Source organism: Rhincodon typus, chromosome 2, assembly GCF_021869965.1.
Source record: "Rhincodon typus isolate 14 chromosome 2, sRhiTyp1.1, whole genome shotgun sequence".
NCBI lineage: Eukaryota > Metazoa > Chordata > Chondrichthyes > Orectolobiformes > Rhincodontidae > Rhincodon > Rhincodon typus.
The window spans coordinates 62572549-62597483 of NC_063333.1; the positions used below are offsets into that span (position 1 = coordinate 62572549).

At 40.2% G+C, this 24935-nt stretch overlaps 1 protein-coding gene across 2 annotated transcripts in view; it reads right to left on the reverse strand.

Annotated features, from left to right (window-relative positions):
• Positions 1-18245: 18245 nt before the first annotated feature.
• ddc (dopa decarboxylase) overlaps positions 18246-24935 on the reverse strand; it is a 118642-nt gene continuing 111952 nt past the window's right edge. For both annotated transcript variants that reach the window (XM_048612623.1, XM_048612629.1), the window contains exon 14: positions 18246-18825. In XM_048612623.1, the coding sequence (XP_048468580.1) occupies positions 18628-18825 (198 nt within the window). In that variant the 3' untranslated portion in view covers positions 18246-18627. The remainder of the gene's footprint in view (positions 18826-24935) is intronic.

Below are 24935 nucleotides of genomic sequence, written 5' to 3' on the forward strand. Positions count from 1 at the left end.
CGTTTTGCAGTAATGACGAGATGTGGTTTACCATGAGACATGTTGTCGTTGAAACAGAAGATATACACGTGCAAATCTATGAAACCCATCTTTCCCTTTAATTTCCCAAGTAATCTTCCAGTTCTTAAATTACTATATTTTCACTAGTTTAAAAGCTGCTTTGGAATGCAAGATGGTAAAGAAGTTTATACTACCCCAATTACAGTTGGCCGAACTGAGGTTGAAGCTGTTCTTGCTCCCAAGATTGCTGCTGCTTGTGCTGACATTGTCTCTGGAGTGCCAGCCCCTTTGATTTGAGTGGCCCCTTTAAAGACAGTTCCCCAGTCATTCCCAAGTAGTAGCTTACTATCATTTAGTATGTTAGCACGTTAACTAATATATAGATTCCTCCTGTATAGATACACCAGTTTTTTACAGCATTGTGATTAATATAATTCAGTTACTCCATGTAAATGAGTTTCCATCCCAGGAAAGGTATTACAACAGGCAGTATTGAGTATTGTAATTTGTTATGGACCAGACCAAGCCCCCTCAGACTATTCAGAAGATCGTCTAGATACTAACTTTTTCTTATTTTAAAGGTAATTGTAACGTGTTGCATTCCAGATGCGATTCAATTGGTCAAACTACTGGATTTAAAGCAAAACACACTTTATTCATCCACTGTAGTTAAAATACAACAAAAACATAAAATTGGAATAACAACTCTATTGGAAAACTTAAGAGAACAATGGATACAGTGATTGTCACTAATTAAGTTTCCAGTATAGCAACATTTCATAAATACACCCTTCACAAAAGGTAAATTCAGAAAACAGATTGTCTCACGTGCAGTTCTCCTGTCCAGGAGGAGAAAACATCAAAAGACAATTCTGAGAGAAAGAACTCCGGGGTTCAACTGTAGCAAAGAGAGACGTGGCAGCTTTTCACAACCCCAGCAGCTTCTACTGAAAGCTAAACTAAAGATCCTAGTTCTGTGGACGTTTGACCACACCTCTTCAGGCTGCTTCTATTGTTCCAACTTTTGGGGGAAAAAAAACAAGGCCTTAAAAGCTGTTTACTGTAGTGGTTCTGGTAGACTGCTTGGCACCTCTGCCTTAAAACCTCTCTTCAACAAAAAAGGATGAAATAACCTCTTAAAGCCACAGCATCATCACAAATTTTCCCTATTGTTTGAGCCAACCCTAGGTGCCGTCTGTCAAAAACAGTTCTACTGAAACGCCAATCTATTGTTCTATCTGAAATCTTGCAGCATTGTTTCATCAACACCTATTCAATATAGTCAAATCAAGGTATATGGCTTTCATATCTGTCTGCCATGATCCAGTTAACAGTAAAGTTGTGCAAGTTTTGTGGAGTGTCCCAAAAAAAGCTGTTTTTTTTTTTACATGGGACTTTGCACCACCACCTTCAAATAACTGCTAACACCTACAATGCAGATTTTTAAAGCAGCAATGTTCTTTTAACATTTATAATTATGCTTCCAGTTACCTGCTACTGTAAAGCATCACCATGCTTGCTGATCAAGATCTCTGTCTCAGGCCTGCTGCAGTGCTCCAACCAGGCTCATCATAAGGATGAACAGCATCTTCTGCTTGAGGAGCTTGCAGCCTTCAATATTGCTGCTACTGAGTGTTAGTGGTGGACGGAGTGGATGCTTGTGGATGTGCTACCAATCAAGTAAAGCTGTTCTGGATGGTGTCAAGCTTCTTGAGTGTTGTTAGAGCTGCGCCCATCCAGGCAAGTGGGGAGTATTCCATCACATTCCTGACTTGTGCCTTGTAGATGGTGGACAGGCTTTGGGAGTCAGGAGGTGAGTTCATCATTACTAGCCTCTGACCTGCTGTTGAAGCTCCTGTATTCATGTGTCAAGTCCAACTGAGTTTCTGGTCAATGGTAACCCCCCAGGATTTTGATAGTGGGAGTTTCAGTAATGGTAACATCGTTGAATGTCAAGGAAGGGTGGTTAGATTTTTTTTTTATTGGAGATGGTCTGCCTGGCATTTGTGTGGTGTGAATGTTATTTGCCACTTGTTAACCTAAGTCAGATCTTGTTGTATTTGAACATAGACTGCTTCAGTATCGGCGGAGTCACCATAGATGATGTGGGAAAAACATTTTCATATTGGATGATTATTTAGATAGAAATGGTGTGCATGGATTTGGAGAGAAAGCAGGAATTTTACACACAGTAATGATGCTCAGTTGAAGAGCACATGGGCCAACTGTCATCCTTCTGTACTGTAACAATTCTGTGATTCCCATCTATCTCCAATAATTTTTGATTCCCTTACTAACAAAAATTTATCTGCTCGTGCCTTAAAGATATTTAATGACCCCAGCTCCATCACCTTCTGAGGTAGAGAGTTCCAAAGTCACACAAAAAGTCTCTACTCTGTCCTGAAAGGGTGACCCCTCATTTTAAGACAGTGTCTCCTTAGCTCAAGACTCACCAACAACAAGACACTAAAATTCCGTATCCACATTGTCGTGATCATTTAAGATCTCTCATACTTCGATCAAATCATCCCTCATTTTTCTAAACTCCCATGGGAAAAAGCTCAGTCTACTTCTTGTTTCCTCATAAGACGACCCAATCATTCTTGGTATTAATCACATAAAACCTCCTCTGAACTGCCTCCAGTCTATTTGCATCATGTCTTAAATAAGGAAACAAACTGCATGCTGTATTTGAGATGTGGTCCTGTAAATGCCCTGTATAACTGAAGCGTCTATTCAATTCCTCTCATCATAAACCATTGTAATCCTTTTAATCTTTTCATAGTTAACTGCTGTACATGAATGCTGGCTTTTTCTGTTGCATGCACCAGAACATCTCAATCCCTTTGCACTTCAAAACTCTGCAAACATTCTCTGTTTAGGTGATTCTCTGCTTTTTTTTCTTCCTGGCATCTATCAGTCCGCAACATCTTTACGTCCCCTTCGCAACATATTTGCTCACCTATTTTGTATCATCTGCAACTATTGATAGCTCTTAAATGCCATAAATGAAATAAACCAGGGCCCATGGAATTGTCAGCTTGATGTTTGATCAATTTACTAAGGACTGGGGATTCTAATTTCACAAAGTTCTTCTCTTAATTCCACCTCCTGATTTACACCGATTATTGGGATGTATTTGTCTTCTCTATACTGAAGACTCAAACAAAATAATTGTTCTTCTAACTCTGCCATTTTCTTATCATCTATTTTTAAATCTCCAAGCTCACTCTTGAGAGAACCAGCATTCACATTATTTACTCTTTTCCTTTTAGATACTTGTAAAATCTCTGCTATTCATTTTTAAGTTTCTGGCTAGCTTCCCTAGCATATTAATTTGTTTCCCTTGACTTAATCTTTCAGCTAGTCTCTGCCATTCTTTACATTCTGATCAATCATCCGATCTGTCATTAACCTTTATTGTCCTCTGTTGATTGCCGTCAAGGACAACTGACCAAATGTGTAACTTAATATGTGGATTTGCCTATGAAAAGGTATCAACTTTTGGCAATCACTTATAAGAGAGTTTAACTGCACAATAAGGTGTTTTCATAGGATAGAAAGGATATTATTAATCTAGAGATGGTTCAGAAGAGATTTAACAGGATGTTGCCAGGTATGGAAGGCTTGAGTTAGAAAGAAAGTTTGGATATGCAGGGACTTTTTTCACTGGAAGTTGAGAGGTGACCTTTATAGAGTTTTATAAAATCATGAGGGCTATAGATAGGATTAATGGTAGGTGTCTTTTCCCTAGGATGGGGAATTTCAAGACTAGGGGGCAGAATTTTAACGTGAGAGGAGAAGGATTTTAAAAAAAGACATGGGGGCAATTTTTTTTTTACACAGCAGGTGGTTTGCATGTCAAATGAACTTCCTGAGCAAGTGGTGGATGTGGGCACAGTTACAACATTTAAAAGACACTTAGATAAGTACATGAATAGGAAAGGTTTGGAGGGATATAGGCCCAGAACAGGCAGGTGACACTAGTTTGAAATTATGTTTAGCATGGACTGGTTGGACCGAAGGGTCTGTTTCTGTGCTGTATGATTCTATGACTATGACTGCTAAAAGCAGGTGGAATTAAATCCTTGCATTTGAAGCCATTGTACCACCAGGAAGCTTTCATGTAGTTTGTAAAAGATGATGTGGTACTTAGCAAAGAAGAGTGAAGTCTCACAGGTGAAAACAACAATCATCTCTCACCCAACATCATCAAGATGTTAAATAAAAAACCGAAAAGACTGCATATGCTGGAAATCAGAAACGAAAACAAATTGATGAAAAAGCTCAGCAGGACTGGCAGCATATGTGCAGAGAAATCTGAGTTATTGGATCAGGTGCAGTGACCCTTCTTCAGACCCCTCTTCATCGAGATGTTCTTGATTTGATCACAAAACTGGCAGTCCAACAGTAGATGTAACACAGTGTGGAGCTGGTTCTCGCTATCTCTCAGTCCAACAGCAGAATCCTCTATAGCCAATATGTCCTGGATTGAGCTGCAAATCCTGGTGACTCAATGGTTATTGTTCATGTGGAAATTGCACATTCTCCCTGTGTCTGTGTGGGTTTCTGCCGGGGTCTCTGATTCCTCACAGTCCAAAGATATGCAGGTTAGGTGGATTGATCATGTTAAATTTCCCCATATCATCCAGGGATCTGTAGGCAAAGTGGATTAACTATGGGAAATGCAGGGTTACAGGGAGATGGTAGCAGCTCTTTGGGTGTAGACTCAATGGGCTGAATGACCGCTTTCCACACTCTAGGAATTCTATAAATGTTTTGCTTGCAAAATTACAGTGATTATACTTCTAGGTAATTAATTGACTGCAATGCACTTTGGGGCATCCTACAGAATAAAATAATGTTTGGAAGACTGGATTTCTGGCCAAAATCCAGTGCAACATGCAAGAATGTGTTTATAAGACATTGGTAGAAATTTAATTGTGAAAATGACAAAGTTAACATTAGGTCTATCTGACCACCAAATTCAAACAAAATAATACTCTTGCTTTGAGAATGAATGAGAAAATATTATTTTAATGTGAGTTTTAATCAAACAAATCTAAATTGGGAATCCTCAAATGGTATAGAGTCCAGTTTAGTAAACATGTTGCCTAGTGCCTGTTTCATTGCCCAGTAGAAGCTTCAACAGGCAGCACACATCTTCACCTTTCATAAAAAATTAATGAGACATACAGAAAATAAGATTCATTGTATATTTGGCTGATGATTAATCATGCTTTGTACATAACTACTGATATAGTGACATCTGAGAATGTTTTAGAACAATTGATAATGAATAATCAACAAAAAGGATGTGTGAGGGGGAACGGAGAGAAAACATGGGTGGTAAACAGAGGAGCTAAAAACACAGTTGGATAAAATATTGTGGCATGTTTAACTTGCAGAGAGAGAGAGAGAGAGGGAGGCAAGGAACATCAGGTGCGTGTACTGGGGGTCCTCGGTGGCCTGGAGTCCTTCCACTTTCTCACTGCTGTCCTGGCCTTGGAATGCAAGCACATGGCCATGGCCCTGGCTGCCTTTGAGACCCAGGTCCAACAGAAAGCTGAATATGCACTCACACTATACTCCATTGCTTTAGCCATGGAAACTCAGCATCAATCACAAGGTGAGGATGGACAAGGGACCTCAGCCTGCTGCAGGTGCCCCTTCTTCACAAGGAGACAGGCTGGTGCCAGTAGGCACTCATCGGGAGGAGAATGGTAGGCAGGCGTTTCAGTAGCTTCCATATGGTACCTGATCTCATCACCTACTCTTGCCTGCCTGACCAATGCCTCCAGTATTTACAAAGATGGAGGTTTGAGGCCTCTGAGCTGCTGATCACAGAAAAGTCAAATGGCCCTCACTCAGTCACGTTTGTTGGCAATCGATTTGGAGTGAGGGTCAATCAGCAGCTGCTGACAAGTGAGAAGATGCTAAATGAATACAATTCAGTCCGTCTAGGAAGGCATCAGGGGTGTTTGTGAGCTTTACTTTTAAGTTATAAACTGTTTTCTCCTTGCGAAGCACCGTTAGCAGTTCCAAGTTTTCTCTTTTTGTAAAGAAGAAATGACCTGCATTTATGTAGCATCTCCACAACCTCAGCACTCTCTCCAGCTTTTTACAGCAGCTAAATATTTTTCTGAATGCCATCTCTACAGGAATGTACGAACCACAGCTGCCACTTGGTGCACAACAAGCCCTGACAGACAGCAATGTGATATTGATATTGTCCAGAGTGCACAACTGCAAAAGCAGAACAGCACTGTAGATACTGGCAATGTGAAGTGGAAAAAAACAAAAGTAGCAAGTTAGTCCTCATTTGTGTAGAGAGAGAGAGAAACAAGAGTTAACGTCTGAGGCTTGCAATCTTCTATCGGGGATAACTCCTCTACTCTTCTGTCATAGGATCTTTTATGTTTTTCCTCACTTCCTTACTTAATCTACCATTCCTTTGCCGTGCAGTAATGTAAGGGAATCCTGTAGTCCATCATGGAACGGTGGCAGCATTGTGGTACTGTTGCTGGGTTAGTAACCTAGAGGCTTCGGCTACTGCTTAAGGACCATGAGTTCAAAATTCATGACAGGAGCTGCTTGAGTTTCAATTTTGATTGCAAATCTAATCAAAAGATAATTATCATCAATTTTGTCAAAAACAAAATCCATCGAGCTCAATGGGTGTAGGAGGTTGGGAGGTGATCTTATAGAAGTTTATAAAATAATGAGGGGTATAGATAGAAGATAGAACATAGAACAGTACAGTACAGCACAGTACAGGCCCTTTGGCCCACAATGCTGTGCTGAACTTTTACCCTAAACCTAAGAGGTCTATCTAACCTCTACCACTACCTTATACTATCATCTATATGCCTATCTAATAGCTGCTTAAATGCCCCTAATGAGGCCGATTCCACTACCCTCTCTGGCAATGCATTCCACGCCCCTACCACTCTGAGTAAAGAACCTACCTCTGACATCTCCCCTATCTCTCCCTCCATTCACTTTAAAACTATGCCCCCTTGTAATAGCTACCTCCACCCTAGGAAAAAGTCTCTGGTTGTTCACTCTATCTATACCTCTGATCATTTTGTACACCTGTATCAAGTCACCTTTCATCCTTTGTTGTTCTAAAGAGAAAAGCCCTAGCTCTCTCAACCTTTCCTCGTAAGACCTTCCCTCAATTCCAGGCAACATCCTGGTAAATCTCCTCTGCACCTTTTCCAACGCTTCCACATCTTTCCTGTAATGAGGTGACCAGAACTGGATACAATACTCCAGATGTGGCCGAACCAGGGTTTTGTATAGCTGGAGCATAACTTCACGGCTCTTGAAATCAATCCCTCTATTACTGAAAGCTAACACACCATATGCCTTCTTAACAACTCTATCCACCTGGGTGGCAGCTTTCAGGGAACGGTGGACATGAACCCCCAAGATCCCTCTGCTCCTCCACACTGCCAAGAATCTTTCCCTTAACCCTGTATTCTGCTTTCAAGTTTGTCCTTCCAAAATGAATCACCTCACACTTTTCAGGGTTAAACTCCATCTGTCACTTCTCAGCCCAGCTCTGCATCCTATCAATGTCCTTTTGTAACCTAGAACAGCCCTCCGCACTATCCACAACTCGACCCAACTTCGTATCTTCGGCGAACTTATTAATCCACCCTTCCACTCCTACATCCAAATCATTTACAAAAATTACAAATAGAAGAGGACCCAGAACAGATCCTTGTGGTACACCACTCGTAACTGAGCACCATGTTGAATGTTTTCCGTCCACTACCACCCTTTGTCTTCTAAGGGTCAGCCAATTCTGAATCCAATCTGCCACATTTCCCCCTATCCCATGCCTCCTTACCTTCTGCATGCGTCTACCATGGGGAACCTTATCAAATGCCTTACTTAAATCTATGTATACCACATGCACTGCTCTACCTTCATCCACGTGTTTGGTCACCTCTTCAAAGAATTCAATAAGGTTTGTGAGGTATGATCTGCCCCTCACAAATCCATGCTATCACGAATCAAACTGTGCCTATCCAAGTGATCATAAATCCTATCTCTCGGAGCCCTTTCCAATAATTTGCCCACCATTGAAGTAAGACTAACTGGCCTGTAGTTTCCGGGGTTATCCCTATTGGCTTTTTTGAACAAGGGAATGATGTTTGCCACTCTCCAATCTTCCAGCACTATACCTGTGGAAAGTGTGGATGAAAAGATCATCGCCAAAGGCCCTGCAATCTCTTCCCTCGCTTCCTGTAGAATCCTTGGAGAAATCCCATCAGGCCCGGGGGACTTATCTATCTTCAACTTCCTCAAAATTCCTAGTACACCATTCTTGCTAACATCCACCTCCTCTAGCCTACCAGCCTGTTTCACACTGTCCTCCACTACAACTAGGACCCTCTCAGTTGTGAATACTGAAGAAAAATATTCATTAACGACCTCTCCTATCTCTTTAGGCTCCGTGCACAAATTCCCTTTACAATCCTTGATCGGCCCTGCCCTTTCTCTGGTCATTCTCTTACTCCTCATGTACATGTGAAAAGCCTTGGAATTTTCCTTGATCCTATTTGCCAAGGTTTTCTCATGCCCCCTTATAGCTCTCCTAAGCCCTTTCTTCAGCTCCATCCTGGCTAACTTGTATCCCTCTGGAGCCTTTTCCAATCCTTGTTTCCTAAACCTTACATAAGGATCCTTTTTCCTCTTAACTGGTCATCCAACCTCTAGAACCAAGGTTCCCTCACTTGACCACATCTTTGCTGCCTGCTAGGGACAAACACACGTAGTATGCATTCCTTAAACAATCTCTACATTTCTATAGTGCTCTCCCCTGACAGCATCTGTTCCCATTTTATGTTACCCAGTTCTTACCTAACAGAGTTATTACCCTTCCCCCAATTATAAACCTTACCCTGCTGTATGTACCTATCCTTTTCCATGACTATTGTAAAAGTAACAGAGTTATGATCGCTACTGCCAAAATGCTCTCCTACCAACAGCTCTAACACTTGGCCTGGTTCATTGTCAAGCACCAAATCCAAAGTGGCCTCTCCTCATGTTGGTCTATCTACATACTGTGTCAGGAATCCTTCCTGAATGCACTGGACAAAGTCCACTCCATCTAAACTGTTACAACTAAAAAATTTCCAATCAATATTTGGAAAGTTGAAGTCATCCATGACTACAGCCCTGTGACTTCTGCACCTTTCCAGTATCTGCCTCCCAATCCGCTTCTCCACTTCTCTGCAACTATCAGGGGGTCTGTAAAAAAAACCCCAACAAAGTGACTGCTCCTTTCTTGTTCCTGACCTCAACCCAAACTGACTCTGTAGACATATCATTCTCGAACTGCCTTTCAGTAGCTGCTATAATAGCCCTGACTAGCAATGCCACTCCCCCATCTCTTTTACCACCCTCCCTATTTCTTTTAAAGCCTCTAAATCCCCGAACTTCCAACAACCATTCCTGTCCCAGAGTTACCCAAGTTTCTGTAATGGCCACAACATCGTAGTTCCAAGTACTGACCCATGCTCTACGTTCATCTGCTTTATTTCTGATACTTCTAGCATTGAAGTATACACACCTCAAACCATCCCCTGTGTCCACAATTATGCTCCATTATGCATTTCTCTATTAACAGCATCACTCCCTGTTGTGTCTGTTGGAAGGCTGAATACGTTATCCTCTGAATTACAAATCTGGTTCCCTACCCCCTGCCAATCTGGTTTAAACCATCCCGTATAGCTCGAGCAAACCTCCCTCCCAGGATATTTGTGCCCTTCCGGTTCAGGTGCAACCCATACTTCATATACAGGTCCCACCTTCCCCAGAATGTGCTCCAATTATCCACATAATGGAAGCCCTCCCTCCTACACCAGCCCTGTAGCCACGTGTTTAGCTGCACACTCTCCCTATTTCTTACCTCGTTATCACGTGGCACTGGTAATAATCCAGAGATAACTACCCTGTTTGTCCTGGACTTCAGCTTCCAACCTAACTCCCTGTACTCGTTTTTCACATTCTCAGTCCTTTTTCTATCTATGTCATTGGTACCGATGTGTACCATGCCTGCTGGTTGCTCACCCTTCACCTTAAGGATCTTGAAGACACGATCTGAGACGTCACAGACCCTGCACCCAGGAGGCAACATACCATCCATTCATCTCGTTCGCGTCCACAGAACCGCCTGTCTGTGCCTCTTACTATCGAATCCCCCACTACAATTGCTCTCCTATTCTCCCCCCTTCCCTTCTTTGCCACAGGGTCAGGCTCAGTGCCAGAGACCTGTCCGCTATGGCCTTCCCCTAGTAGGTCGTCTCCCCCAACAGTATCCAAAACGGTATGGTTATTATTGAGGGGAACGGCCACAGGGGATCCCTGCACTGTCTGCCTATTCCCTTTCCCCTTCCTGACGGTCACCCAGCTACTTTTTGCTGTACCTTAGGTGTGACCACCTCCTTTATAACTCCTCTCTATCACCCCCTCAGCCTTCGAAATGATCCGGAGTTCATCCAGCTCCAGCTCCAGTTCCCTAACGCGGTTTTGAGGAGCTGGAGTTGGGTGCACGTCTCACCGGTGAAGTCAGAGGGGACACCAGCAGTGACCCTTAGAAGTTGGCTAAAGAATAGGAAACAGAGGTGAGGTATGTATGGGCATTGTGAGATTGGAGACGAGTTGAAAGTGGTTTTACCCAGTGATTGGTGTTGGGACCCTTGTTTTTTCTTATGTATATAAATGATTTGGAGATGGATGTTGAGGGCAGAACCTCTAAATTTGCAGATGATATGAAGCTAAGGAGAATAGTAAATTTTGAGGATGATGCTGAGCAACTTCACAGGGACATTGACTAGTTGGCCAAAGGGACAGACACCTGGCAGATGAAATTCAATCCAGAGAAATGTGACACGTAGAAACATAGAAGGTAGGAGCAGTAGGAGGCCATTCAGCCCTTCAAGCCTGCTCCACCATTCTTCTCTATCATGGCTGAACATCCAACTCAATAGCATAATCCTGCTTTCTCCCCATAACCTTTGATCCCATTTGCCCCAAGTGCTACATCTAGTTACCTGTTGAATACATTCAATGTTTTGGCATCAACTACTTCCTGTGGTAATGAATTCCACAGGCTCACCACTCTTTGGGTGAAGAAACGTCTCCTCATCTCCGTCCTAAATGATCTACCCCGAATCCTGATATTGTGACCCCTGGTTCTGGACACACCCACCATCAGGAACATCCTCCCTGCATCTAGCCTAATGTAATGCATTTTGGTAGAAGAAACACCGAGAGACAATACAGGCTCAGTAGTACAACATTAAGAGGAGTACAGGAACAGGAGGACCTCAGGGTTCATGTACACGATTCTCTGAAGTGGTCAGGCAAGTTGTTAACATTGTTTATAGGATTTCTAAGTTTATAAATGGAGGCAAAATGTATAAAAGCAAGAAAGTGGTGCTACACCTCTACAAATCATTGGTCTGACCACATTTGGAATATTGTGTTTAGTTCTGGGCACCTTATTTAAGGAAGGATGTTAACTCCTGGAAAGTATGCAAAGATTAACTAGAATAATACCAGCAATGAAGAATTTTAGATACAAGGAAAGGTTAGAGAGTTTGGGCCTGTTCTCCCTGGAGCAGAGAAGATTACGAGGTGACCTTATTGAGGCGTTCAAAATTATGACCAATTTTTCCAGGGTAATGGAGGACATTCTATTTCCACTAGTTGGTCTGTCAATAACTGAGGGGTCACAACTTCAAGATGATCATCAAGAGAGCTAGGAGTAAGATGAGGAGAAACCTCCTTTCTCAGAGAGCTGTTAGGATTTGAAATGCACTGCCTGGGAGAATGGTGGAGGCAGATTTCATAGGAGGTTTCAAAAGAGAGCTGGATATATATATGAAAGTGACAAAGTTGAGGGCTTCAGAGATAGGGTTGGAAAGGACTAGCTGGATAGCTCTTTCAGGAGCTGGTATAGACATGATGGGTGGAATGGCCTCCTTCTGTACTATAAAATTCTATGATCTACTTACACCTTGTAGAAGGTGCACAGGCATTGGGGTGACCGGAAATGAGTTACTGGTAAGTAACCACTGAATATCTAGCCTTTAGCCTACTATTGTAACACAGTATTTATGAGGTCCTAGATAACACAGTGTGGAGCTGGAGGAACACAGAATCTTCTTCTGAAGAAGGGTCCAGACCCGAAACATCAGCTTTCCTGCTCCTCTGATGCTGCCTGGCCTGCTGTGTTCCTCCAGCTCCGCACTGTGTTATCTCTGACTCCAGCATCGGCAGTTCTTACTATCTCATTTATGTGGTCCTGTTCAGTTTCTGGTTAATGTAACCCACAAAATGTTGATAACTGAGGATTCAGCTATGCTAATGCCATTGAATCTCAAAGGGTGATGGTTGGAATCTCCTTTGTTGGACATAGTACCATTTGTGCGGTGCAAGTTTTATTTGTCACTTTTCAGTCCAAATTTTAATCTTGTCCAAGTTTTGCTGCTTCGGGACATTGAGTACTTCATTGCCTGAGTAGTCATGATTAGTGCTTAACATTGTGCAGTCATTATCTTGGTCCAAACATTAGAAAAAGAGGCGAGGTAAGTATGACTGCTTCAGACACCAAGGCTGCATTTCACTGAGTGTGGAATGAAGGAGTCCAACAAACTGGAATCAATGGGAATCGGGGGATAACGCTTCTCTGGTTGGAGTCATACTTAGCAAAAAGGAAGATGGTTGTGGTTGTTGGATCTCTGTTATCCCAGCTCCAGGCTATCTCTGCAGGGGTTCCTCAAGGGAATGTCATCAGCCCAACAATCTTCAACTGCTTCATTAACCTTCTCTCCATTATAAAGTCAGAAGTGGAATGTTTGATGATGACCCAAAGTTTCCATATCTGTTCTCCAAGAACAATTCAGAGATTGATTAGTATATCTCTTTTTCTTACATTTATCTTTTTGGATTCACCTCTTATTTTTACTATGTGTGTGTGTATCTGGGTTGCATTACTAATCCTTCTCTTATTTAGTAATTAAGAAATCCATTTATTTGTTAACTCAAAAATGCCTGTCTAAATTGGCTTCTTTTAAAGCATAAGTTCATTTGGGTCTGGGAGAAAAGTATTCATAAAGGGAAGGAATCCTTTCTAAATTAACCCTGTTGTGATCAACTGAGGCCGTGGTGATTAATCATGGGAGTTACGAGTTCATCTCTCCTCATCCAGGAGCTTAATGACCCACTTGGAACAGGTAACAAATTGGGGAATCTCATTTGGGGGGTTGAGTTGTAACAATATTGATCCTTCAATCTAAGATCCTCTCTGACAAATATACTGATCTTGTTCCTTATTTAGATTGCTACTCCATGTACTGTCGTTTCAATAATTCTTCCTAAATAATGAATACCTCTGAAGATTCGTTTACAATCATGGTTGCCCTGGAGCCATATGTCTGTAATGGAAATTAAATCATACTCATTTACTTCAATAAGTGCCTTTGACTCATCAACATTATTGGGAATGCTGCAAGCATTTAGATAGTGTCTTTAAAATTATTCTACATTCTGATCTTACTCGATGTTTATCTTTGCTTCACCTTCCCTCTAATTTAGCTTACTAATTTTCCACTTTCTGTTAATCAGTTTTGTTTGCCCCTAATCTGAGCTATCGTTCAGGTTTACATTCTCCTGCCAATCTCGTTCGAACCGTCCTCTGAAGCAGTGGTGAATTTCCGAGAGAGGACATTCGTCCTGGAATCACTAAGAAGGAGCCCAAAAATCTTGCATCGATCCAGCTTCCCCAGAACTGGTCCCAATGTCTCAGAAATCTGATCACCTCTCCCCTACACCAATTCTCCAGCTACCTGTTCAATTGCTCAATTTTCCTACTTCAGTGCTCCAAAAGCACAAGAAACTGGGAGTCATCCTGAGAATACTGCTTCAGAGCACCTGTTTTTTCTTTCATTTCCTTCCTAGCTCACCTCATCCCCTTCCTTGCTATTTCATTGGTATGATTGTGGACTACAATGTCTGGTTGTTCATCCTCCCCCTTGGAAGAAAGTTCTGCAGCTGTTCCATGACATTCTTGTTCTTGGCCCCAAGGAGGTAACACATCATCCTGGAGTCACATATGCAGCTACAAAAATGCATGTCTGTCCCCCTAACTTCTGCCTCCCCTCTTCTACAGCTGAGTCACCTGTGACACCATGAACTTAGAAGCAGTTCCCTCACCAGTATCCAAAATGGAAAACCAAATAGCAAGTGAGATCTGGCTAACTTAGACAGCTTGGCAGCTCTCTGCTCCTATGATGCTGCTTGGCCTGCTGTGTTCATCCAGCCCTGCACCTTGTTGTCTCACCATTCACTCTCTGTCTGCATGCCCCTATGCTGCAATATGAATATCTTCCCTAACTGTGATTCTCTGCCTTGTATACGCACCACAGGGACTACGGCTGTGTTTCAAATCCTGAAACTCAGCATTCAAGCTTCTGTATTTGGGGGTACATCCTGCAGATGTGTTTTTCCAGCGTACATGGTGCAGTTATGATTTCCTACATGCTACAGGTCGTGCATTCCATGCATCTAAATTAACCTTAACTTCAACTGGTGAAAAATATATTCTGGTTTCATTATATAAAGTACAACTGGAATGTGATTTGTTATCAGGAGAAGTAATTCGTGATAAAAACATTACCTATTGAGGGAGTTGACTTATTTATTGGTAATGGTTCAGCAGGACTAAAGGTAGTAACTTTACCCATAATTACAGAATGTTTAAAGGAGGTACAAGAAAACAGAACAGTTACACAAACAGGTTCCTAGTATCTTTCCTTTCGGTGTAGCAACGAGGGCAATGGCTAAAGAAATTTTATCAATAAGGGTTGAGATGTCACCATAAGCAAATGAAAGGACAGCCGAAACTTTCCTAAAGGGTGAAAAGTGTTTAGTATGACATCCCTAATTGCAACACAAAAAAGCAAGTCCTGATTTAAATAAATTAGCACAGTCAGCTCATACTAGGTTGGAGGCTAATGGAGTTCCAGAGTGCTATTTTCTTAAGAACAGAGTGCTGATGAGGAGGGGGAGATCCTTTCACAGACCCACAGATGAAGACTAATCAGTTGTAGATCGGAAAATTGTATTGCCCAGTTATCATAGGGAGAGTTGCTGAGTAGCATATGAAATTCTCAAAGCAAAACATATGGGGATCCAAAAAATCTCAGGCACCCATCAGCAGGTATGTTACTTGGCTAAAATTGCATAAAGATATGGTGCAGTTTTGTAAAACATGTCATTCTTGTCAAGTTGTAGGTAAACCTCAATAATGTGATTAAATCAACATCCCAATTCCTCAACTTGAGGAATGAATCAGTCATGTGCTCGTGGATTGTGTAGGTCCATTAACTAAATGAAAGTCAGAAATGAATATATCCTTACCACTATGGATGTGTTTACTTGATTTTCAGAAGGTGTTCGCTTAAGAACAATCAAAACTAAAATGGTCGTGGACACGTTCACACAGTTTCTCACTTGTACGGTTTATCAATGGAAGTATAGTTTGAACAAGTGTCAAATTTTATGTCAAAAACTTTTTCAAGATATCATCAGTATTTTGGCAGAGACACTAAATCAATATTAGTTATCACAGTGGAGAACACAAGTACCATCCCAATGGTAACAAGAAATGTAGAGAATAGAGAAAGGGAGGAACATTGACCAATCATCATCACAAAGGAAAAATTACTGAGCAACCTGTTGGATTGAAGGCAGACAGGTCCCCAGGGCCTGATGGCCTTTATCCTCGGGTATTACAGGTAGTGGCAGCAGAGATATGGATCTATTTATTATAGTACTCCAAAATTCCCTGGATTCAGGGAAGGTTTCAGTGGATTAAAAAAATGCTCATGGAGCACCCTCGTTCAAAAACGGAGAGGGACAGAACGCAGGAAATTATAGACCAGTTATTTTAACATACGTCATTGGGAAATTGTTAGAATTTATTACACAAACACCAGGAAGATACTATACGCCCCGACTCACTCATCATGCTACCTTACATCAGGAACACATCAGAACTAACCACAAGACTCCTACGACCACTGGGCATCAGAATAGCTCACAAACCCTCATCAACCCTACAACAACTGCTCACCCGAACCAAAGACCCACTAACACTACCCACTATGGACAGGACCAATGTCATATACAAGATTCCCTGCAGAGACTGTGACAAACAGTACATTGGACAAACAGGAAGGAAATTAACAACAAGGGTACACGAACATCAACTGGCTACAAAAAGACATGCGACCAATACTCACTCATCTCTATCCATTATAGATAAGGAGAACCACCAATTCGAGGGACAACACCAAGATCCTGGGTCAAGCAAAGCAGAGAAAAGCACAGGAATTCCTAGAAGCCTGGTACTCCACAAAGAAAGCCATCAACAAACACATAGAACTTGACACCATATACACTCCATTGCGAAGGAAAACTGGAAGTGAGGTAATCCAGCTCACGGACTCCAGAGTTTAAATACCAGGCAGGAAAACACAACGGCGCTTCATCGGAGGCTGCACTGATGCTGTTACCCAGCAGGGTAATGAAACGTCTGCGGAACAACAATGAACCAGCTCGGCGAGCCAACCAACCACCACATCCACAACCCGAGCTACAAATCTACTCTAAAACCCTAGAAATTGTTAGAATCCATTACTAAGGAAGTAAAAACAGGACATTTGTAAATGCAAATCCATCAGTCAGCATTGTTTTATGAGGAGTAAATCAGTTTTGACTAATTTGCTAGCGTCTTCGAAGATGTAACAAACAAAGTCAATAATGGAGATTTTGCAGTTGTCGAAGATTTGGACTTCCAGGAGGCATTTGATAAGATAACGCACACGAGGTTAAAACACAACCTATGATTACACGGGATTAGGAGTAATTTATTTGCTTGGATAGTGGATTGGCTGACCAACAGAAAGCAGAGAGGATAAATGAGTCCTTTTCTGGTTGAAAAGTTGTAACTAGTGAGGAGTCACAGAGTTTGGTCCTTGGGCAGCAACTATTTAAAATCCATACTAACATAGAAGGTGCTATAGCCAAATTTGCGGCTGACTTTAAAATAGATTGAAAATTAAATTGCCATAAAGAAATAAAAAAAATTACAAACTGATATGGATAGTTTAGGTGAATGGACAAAAATTTGGCAGGTGATGCTTAATATGGATAAGTGTGAGGTTATCCATTTTTGTTTGGAAGAATAGAAAAGCAACCTATTATCAGAATGGAGAGAAACTTCAAAGTGCTTCGGTGCAATGGGATGTAAGTGCCCATGTGCATCTATAGCAGAAAACTAATATGTAGGTACAGCAGGTAATAAGAAAGACAAATGGAATTTTGGCATTTACTGCTAAAGGAATAGAGTGTAAAAGTAGGGAAGTGTTGGTGCAACTTTATAAGGCATTTGTGAGACTGCACCTGCAGTATGGTGTATAGTTTTAGTTCCCTGAATTGCCTATCCCTGCTCCTAGTTCTTATGCTCTTAATGTATAAAGTCAAGAATCCAATGTGCCTTTAAACAGCCTTTTCAACTTATACTTTGCAAGCTTTCCAAGTGTCTTTGTTCCCGCAACCCATTTAAAACATATGTCTGCCCTCTATTACTTTGCTCCTGACTACTCAGTACATTTCTGGATTTCCCAAGTATCCAAGTGCAAGTCAATAATACAAATTAAAAAGAGCAGAGTTCCAACATTGACACTGGGAAGGCACGAGTACGCATTTCCTTCCAAAGTGAAAAGACACTGTCTGATTTTTAGTAAAATTAGGTGCCATAACAGAAAACTTGTCCAGGTTTCAATTTGCTCACATTCTATTTAGCTGTCTCTGTGCAATTAGCTTGAGGCAGAAATCAAGACATTGATTCATAAATTGTTGTTAATTAATAAACATATCTTGGATATTTAGATAATTATTCAAATTCCAAGATACTGATTAACCTTTTCAAGGATATGAGCCCAAAGGTTTTCAAAAGTCTGACCTGAAGACAAAAAGTCACCTGTTCAATGACAAGAACCAGATAACAACTCTTCAGAATTGGTCAGAATAGAAGTGAATTAGAAAATATAGTTCAGTTTAGAGTTTGCAGATCATTTATTTTGCATAATTTATAGTCAAACATTTAATGTAAATATATTAGAAATTTTTGGTTGCAGTTATTGAACAAAAGTTGGATCATTGTTTAAGCAGCTAGAAAGTGTTTTTTAAAATGATAAGTGATTAGTAGGTTTTTAGTACAATGAGTACAATTAGTAAGGTTTTTAGTACAATGAGACCAGATTTGGTTTGACCGTAAATATTTTTAAAGATGTAAGGACTGATACATTGTATTATAGCATAATAAAGGTAAAAGATACATCAATGAAAACCAAGTTACCAACCCTGCAAAACCATTTGTTGAATACACTTAAAAAAATCAAACTTGAGTATACACACAATATATTTTAGAATAGTTGATACAGTGCACGGGTATTATTCTATGATCACCAAAACCAGCACCAAAATTCAGGGCATCCACAAAAATAAAAGCACAAATATCCGATGCAGTGAAGTGTACTTCTATTGACGGCCTTGTTGAAGTTCAGTTGCAATCTCCTTTATGTTCTGCCAGGCATATTGGATGTGTTTACTTTCAGCTCTAGTTGCACATACAACAAAACGGAGGACAAACTTGTCTTGAAGTTGGCACGGTACAATGTGAATCTTTCTCATTTCATTTATTCTTTTAATGAGATTTTCATTAAGATCATTTGAGCCCTAAAAAAAATGAAATATATCAGAAAGGATCTCGTAAAAGGTTTTTACTTTGAAATTCATGGCAACTTTCCAAGCAGAATAAAAAAAGTAAGTGTTGAAGGAAGAGGCTATTTGCTTGCTCTTTCAAAAAACAGTTATATTTAGACCCACATTTCTGCATTTTTGTTCATCACCCTTGTAAGTTCTTCAACCTCAAGTACCTGGCTGTCTCCTTTTAAAATGAATTATGGAATCAACTTCCACAATTTCTTCAGGTCAAGTGTTCCAGATTCTGTCAATTGTAAGTGAAAATAATTCTCCTCATCACCTCTGTGAACACCTTGCCGATTTGTAAATTTATAACATTTAGTTACTGACCTCTCACCAGAGACAACAGCCTTTCTCTATCTACTCAATCAAAAACTATCAGCATCTTGGAAAGATCTCTGAAGTCATCTATTATTTTTCTGGGCTGCAAGGGAGAGAACCTTAACTTTCACTGCTCTCTGGTAACATATGGTCAACAGCCTCTGGTTCCTTTCTAAGATATTTTCATATTTCCTGATAATGTGGTGCCGAGGATAGTCCATAACGCAACAGTTGTGATAAACAGTGATGTATAAAGTTCCAATGATCTTTTATATTCTACTCCTTTGTAAACCTAAGTAAGCTGCAAACTTTTAAAGTACCTTATCATCTTGTCCTCCTACTTTTAAAGATTTGTTTTAGTGGAGACCATTGCCTGATCCAGCTTTTTCAATATTGTGCCATTTACGGTTTACCATCTTTCCTCGTTAGTCTTTCTGTCGCTTTATATTTCTTTGCATTGAACTCAATCTTTCCTCTACCTCCCATTTCATCATCCCCTCTCTGCAGTTCTAAGGCTTTTAATTATCCCATGACTTTCTACTACTTTATTAAGTTTCAGATAACTGTTGTATAAGGCAAATAAAAATCAAAATAAACAGCAGATGCTGTAAATCAGAAACAAACAGAAATTGCACAATTCTGAGAAAGAGTCACTGGACCTGAAACATTATCTCTGATTTCCCTTCACAGATGCTGCCAGACCTGCTGAGCTTTTCCAGCAATTTCTGTGTTTGTTTCTTTTTGTTGTATTAGGAAATTGGCCTGAACATTTTGACCTAAAAGCTTTGGAATTTCTCTGCGCCCAAAGATACAAATGACTGTCTCTGGGAGTAGCTGGTTTGTTCTAGTTCGTTGTTAGTCATTAGTTAATTCCACAGCCTACCACCATGTAATGTAGCAGTGACTCGTTACCATCTCATAGAAGAAAACAATGTGTCTTACCTAGTGTTACTGTAGCTAACAGTTTTAAGCTAATGTAATCTGTTATTACAATGTAATAAAATATTTCTTACTATTTAAGTATGTACATCTTCTGCTGAAGACTTATTATTGGCTAATTCTTCACCACTTAATACTGATAAGTCTGGTTAAAATAGTACTGCAAGAAGAGTTAGTGCCAACAAATCTACCCAAAGAAGTTTCAAGCAGAATAGGTGTTAGATGTGGGTATCTTTCATAACATAGCAGCAGGCTGTGTGAATTTTTTTGAGATTGGGGAACTCAAGGGCAGTACAAAAATCTACAGCATCTAAACAGAAAAGATGTGAGTGCCTCTTTAAGAATTCAGCAGCTTTTAAGAAGGGGGAAATCTAATCAGTGGCTGATGCAACAGCAGCAGAAAGTGGTAACAGCAACTCAGAGCTACAGAAGCTTTAGCAGCAGTATATCTATCTTTAAAAGCTTACATCAGCCAGAATTGGGAACAAAACTTAAGCTTGTGAGATTCAGAAAGAATATTACTGAAGCTCTTCAAGGATTAAAATCAGACAAACAATCCAGGAAAGTAAGTAACCATTATTGAGCTTCAGTTCAGTGCTTTTGAGGAAGGGTGAAAATATTTAAAATTATGGTAAAAGTCTGGGCTAGGAATTTGAAAGAAGGCTTAAATTGTTATCGTTATTTAACAACCAATTTTTTTGCTGTTACAAAATCATTGTTATAAGTATCAGAAAAATTCTTCTAAAACAAGGATATTCTTTAAAAAATTCTTTGAGTTGGCAGTATAATTAATCTTATTGGGATAAACAAGTCAAAGGTAAAAGAAAATGTTACTAAAAATAACAACTTCAAAATTGAAATGAATTTTTGTAATACAACTAAAAATATGTAAAGGCCTCAAATCACCCTGATGACATTTTGAGCAGTTAAAAATTTTCTAAATAAGTTGCAGAAGAACCGGAAATGGTGTCAATCCTTTATCTCAGTTCCATATAACAAAATTTTAAATTGCTGATAAAATGTCAATTTAAAGAGTTTTTTTATGGTCTTCAAATGATTGAAAATAACTTTCAAAGATTTAAAGCTTAATTATTTGGAATACAGAAAAAAAATGACCAAAAAGTTTTTGATGACAGAAATCTTTAATATATATTGAACTAATTTATTACAAGTTAAAGCTTTATCAGAGACCTTATCTTGCTTTATCAGTAATTAAATTTTAATTACCATTTTTTTAAAAGATACTGAAAATTTTGTAAAGCTTGACAGCAAGGAATTGAAAACACAATTCAACCTCAAAAAAAATGTCTGAACCTTGTGAAATATGCTGTACTTCAAGCAAACTACTTAGGTACAGAACTGCTGTCAGAATTTCAGATTCACCTCTTTTGGATCTTTTACAATTAAAGGAAGCTCTCACACTGGAAAAGGTAATCCAGACTGTAATGGAACCTAAGATTACAGAGAAATCACAGAAAAATCTGGAAAGGAAAATTTACTCCAGAAAAACCATCAGATCCTATCAACCTCCTAACGTACAAACACCCCAAACAATCACATGACAAAAGAAAACACAATGAGTTTTCAAAGCATTCAATGGTAGGAGTCACTATCCAAAATGTGGAGCAAAAAGAAGTACAAAAACAAATGCAATGTCCAACTGTATCACAAAAATGTTGCCTTGCAAGAAATGGGAAATTATTCAAAGAATGTGCAAAAACCAGAAACAATCCTTAAAAGACAGAAACAATGCTGGTTATATTCATAGAGAAGTCAATATTTTATATCAGACACCATTAGATAAAACAAATTCTGACTCCCAAGATATTAGAAAGTGTACTTTGGATGATTACATTCCTCCTTTAGAAGAAATACCACAGCCAATCCTCAAGGAAATAGGCAACCCATGTGAAACCAGTCAGTACAGAGCCCATATGATGTCAATAGATATCTAATTTAATTCAAGCTTGACACAGGAGCAACCATCACTGAATTATCTGAAAACACTTGTTCGTGTAAAAAAAGTCAAAACCTACTGATTTTATGTTAAATTGTACTGGAGTACTATGTGAGGTGTTGGGCCCTTAGCTTAGGAAGGATATTATTGCCAAAGAGGGATTTCCACAAAGGTTCACCAAGTTTGCTCCAGGGATGGCAGGACTGTTCTAGATAGATTAGAAACTGGGCCAATTTTGTCTAGAGTTTAGAAGGTGAGAGGTGATCTCACTGAAATTTACAGGCCGTAGGCAAAGTATTTTCCCTTTGGGGAAAGGCCAATTTCAATACCATTAGACAGGATCTGGCAGACACAGACTGGGAACAATTACTTGCAGGCAAGTCTGCACTTGGAAAGTGGGACTCTTTTAAACAAAGTATAGTGAGAATTTGGTGTCAGTATGTTCATCTAAGTGTGAAGGGCAAGGACAGCAGGTCCAGGGAACCCTGGATGTCAATGGAAATCAAGACTTTGATAAAGAGAAAGGATGAAATGTATACAGGGAATTAAAAACAGGGAGGCCCTTCAGCAGTGTACAGAGTGTAAATGGACGGTGGTGGGGGGGGTTTGCTAAAAAAGGAAATCGGGTGGGCAAAGAGGTTTCATGATATATTTTTGGGAGATTAAAGGTAAGAGTAAGTGTGGAGCTTATTAGAGACCAAAGGGGCAACCTGTGCATGGAACGAGAGAACATAGATGAGGCCTCAAATTAATGCTTCTAACTGTATTCACAGAGGGGACAGACATTGAAGTTAGAGATTTCAGTTGGGATGGTGAGGTTCTGGAACATATTAAGATTAATAAGGAGGAGGTATTAGATGTTTTAGCAGGCATAAAAGGTGTATAATTCCCCAGGGCCTGACGAGATGGTAATTTACCAAAATTTGCTGGACTCTGGGGAGGTTCTAGCAGATTGGAAAACAGCAAATGTGACACCGCTGTTTAAGAAAGGACGTAGACGAAAGGCGGGTAACTGTAGGCCCATTAGGTTAACTTCTGTAGTGGGGAAAATACTTGAATCCATGATCAAGGAAGAAATAGCGAGACATCTGGATAGAAACTGTACCATCGGGAAGACACAGCATGGGTTCGTGAAAGGCAGATCAAGTTTAACTAATTTACTGGAATTCTTTGAGGATGTTACGGACATGGTAGACAGTGGGGATCTGATGGATGTGGTGGATCTGGATTTCAAGAAGGCATTCAACAAGGTACCACTCAAAAGGCTGTTGCATAAGATAAAGGTGCACGGTGTTATGGGTAATGTATTAGAATGGATAGAGGATTGGTTAACTAACAGAAAGCAAAGAGTGGGGATAAATGGTTGGTGGTCAGTGGCTAGTAGTGTGCCTCGGGGATCAGTGTTGCTACCACAATTGTTTACAATTTACATAGATGATTTAGTGTTGGGGACCAAGTGTAGTGTGGCAAAGTTTGCAGGTGACACTAAGATGAGGGTAGAGCAAAGTGTGTAGAGGACACTGAAAGTCTGCAGAGGGATATGGATAGGTTAAGTGAGTGGGCAAGGGTCTGGAAGATGGAGTACAACGTTGGTAAATGTGAGGTCATCCATCTTTGTAGAAATAGCAGCAAAATGGAATATTATTTAAATGGTGAAAAATTGCAACATGCTGCCATGCAGAGGGACCTGGGTGTCCTCATGTATGAATCACAAAATGTTGGTTTGCAGGTGCAGCAGGTAATTAAGAAGGCAAATGGAATATTGTCCTTTATTGCTACAGGGATAGAGTTTAAAAACAGGGAACTGTATGAGATGCTGGTGAGGCCACACCTGGAGTCCTGTGTACAGTTTTTGTCTCCTTACTTGAGAAAAGATGTCCTGGCACTGGAGGAAGTGCAGAGGAGGTTCACTAGGTTGATTGTGGAGCTGAGAAGGTTGGCTTATGAGGAGAGATTGAGCAGACTAGGACTATATTCATTGGAATATAAAAGAATGAGGGGGGATCTTATAGAAAGATATAAAATTATAAAGGGAATAGATAAGAAAGAAGCAGGGAGGTTGTTTCCACTGGCTGTAGAAACTAGAACTAGAGGGCATAACCTTAAAATAAGGGGGAGCAGATTTAGGACTGAGTTAAGGAGGAACTTCTTCACCCAAAGCATTGTGAGCCTGTGGAATTCCTTGCCCAGCAAAGCAGTTGTGGCTAGCTTGTTGAATGTTTTTAAGGCAAAGATATATAGACTTTTTAACAGTAAAGGCATTTAGGGTTATGGTGAGTGGGCGGGCAAGCGGAGCTGAGTCCACAGAAAGATCAGCCATGATCTTACTGATTGGCTGAGCAGGCCTACTCCTGTTCCTGTTTATGTTCTTATGCACAATGCACTTTATCATATGCCAGTTTCTCTGAGGAAATGTAACGGTGTCATGAATTATTGTGTAAGGAGTAGCCTTTGTCTGTGAGTAACCAACTAGAACAGTGTTCTGTGCCAGCGAACAATCCTGAATATGAAAAGTATTAATGGTAGCCTCTCAGGTAACATGTTTTCACTTGTCTGATGATATGTTCAGCTTTGCATATAACCTGCTCATTCACTGGGTGTATTCTGATTCTGCAAAGAGATGATGACATAAACCTATCAATGGTCCTACAGAACTGGATAAATGTGGTGAACCTGTAAAAAAAAACTTTTCTTTCTCAAAGGCATTCAATATCTGTTGGAAATGTGGTTAATGTGACAACTCTCTGATCAGTCTAGCTATCATACTGGGGGAGCTCCAAATTTAACTTATGGAGCACATGTCTCCAATGTAGCTTAAAAATAACCTGCAGATAAGAAATCAAGTGCCACTGTCATTTTACCACCT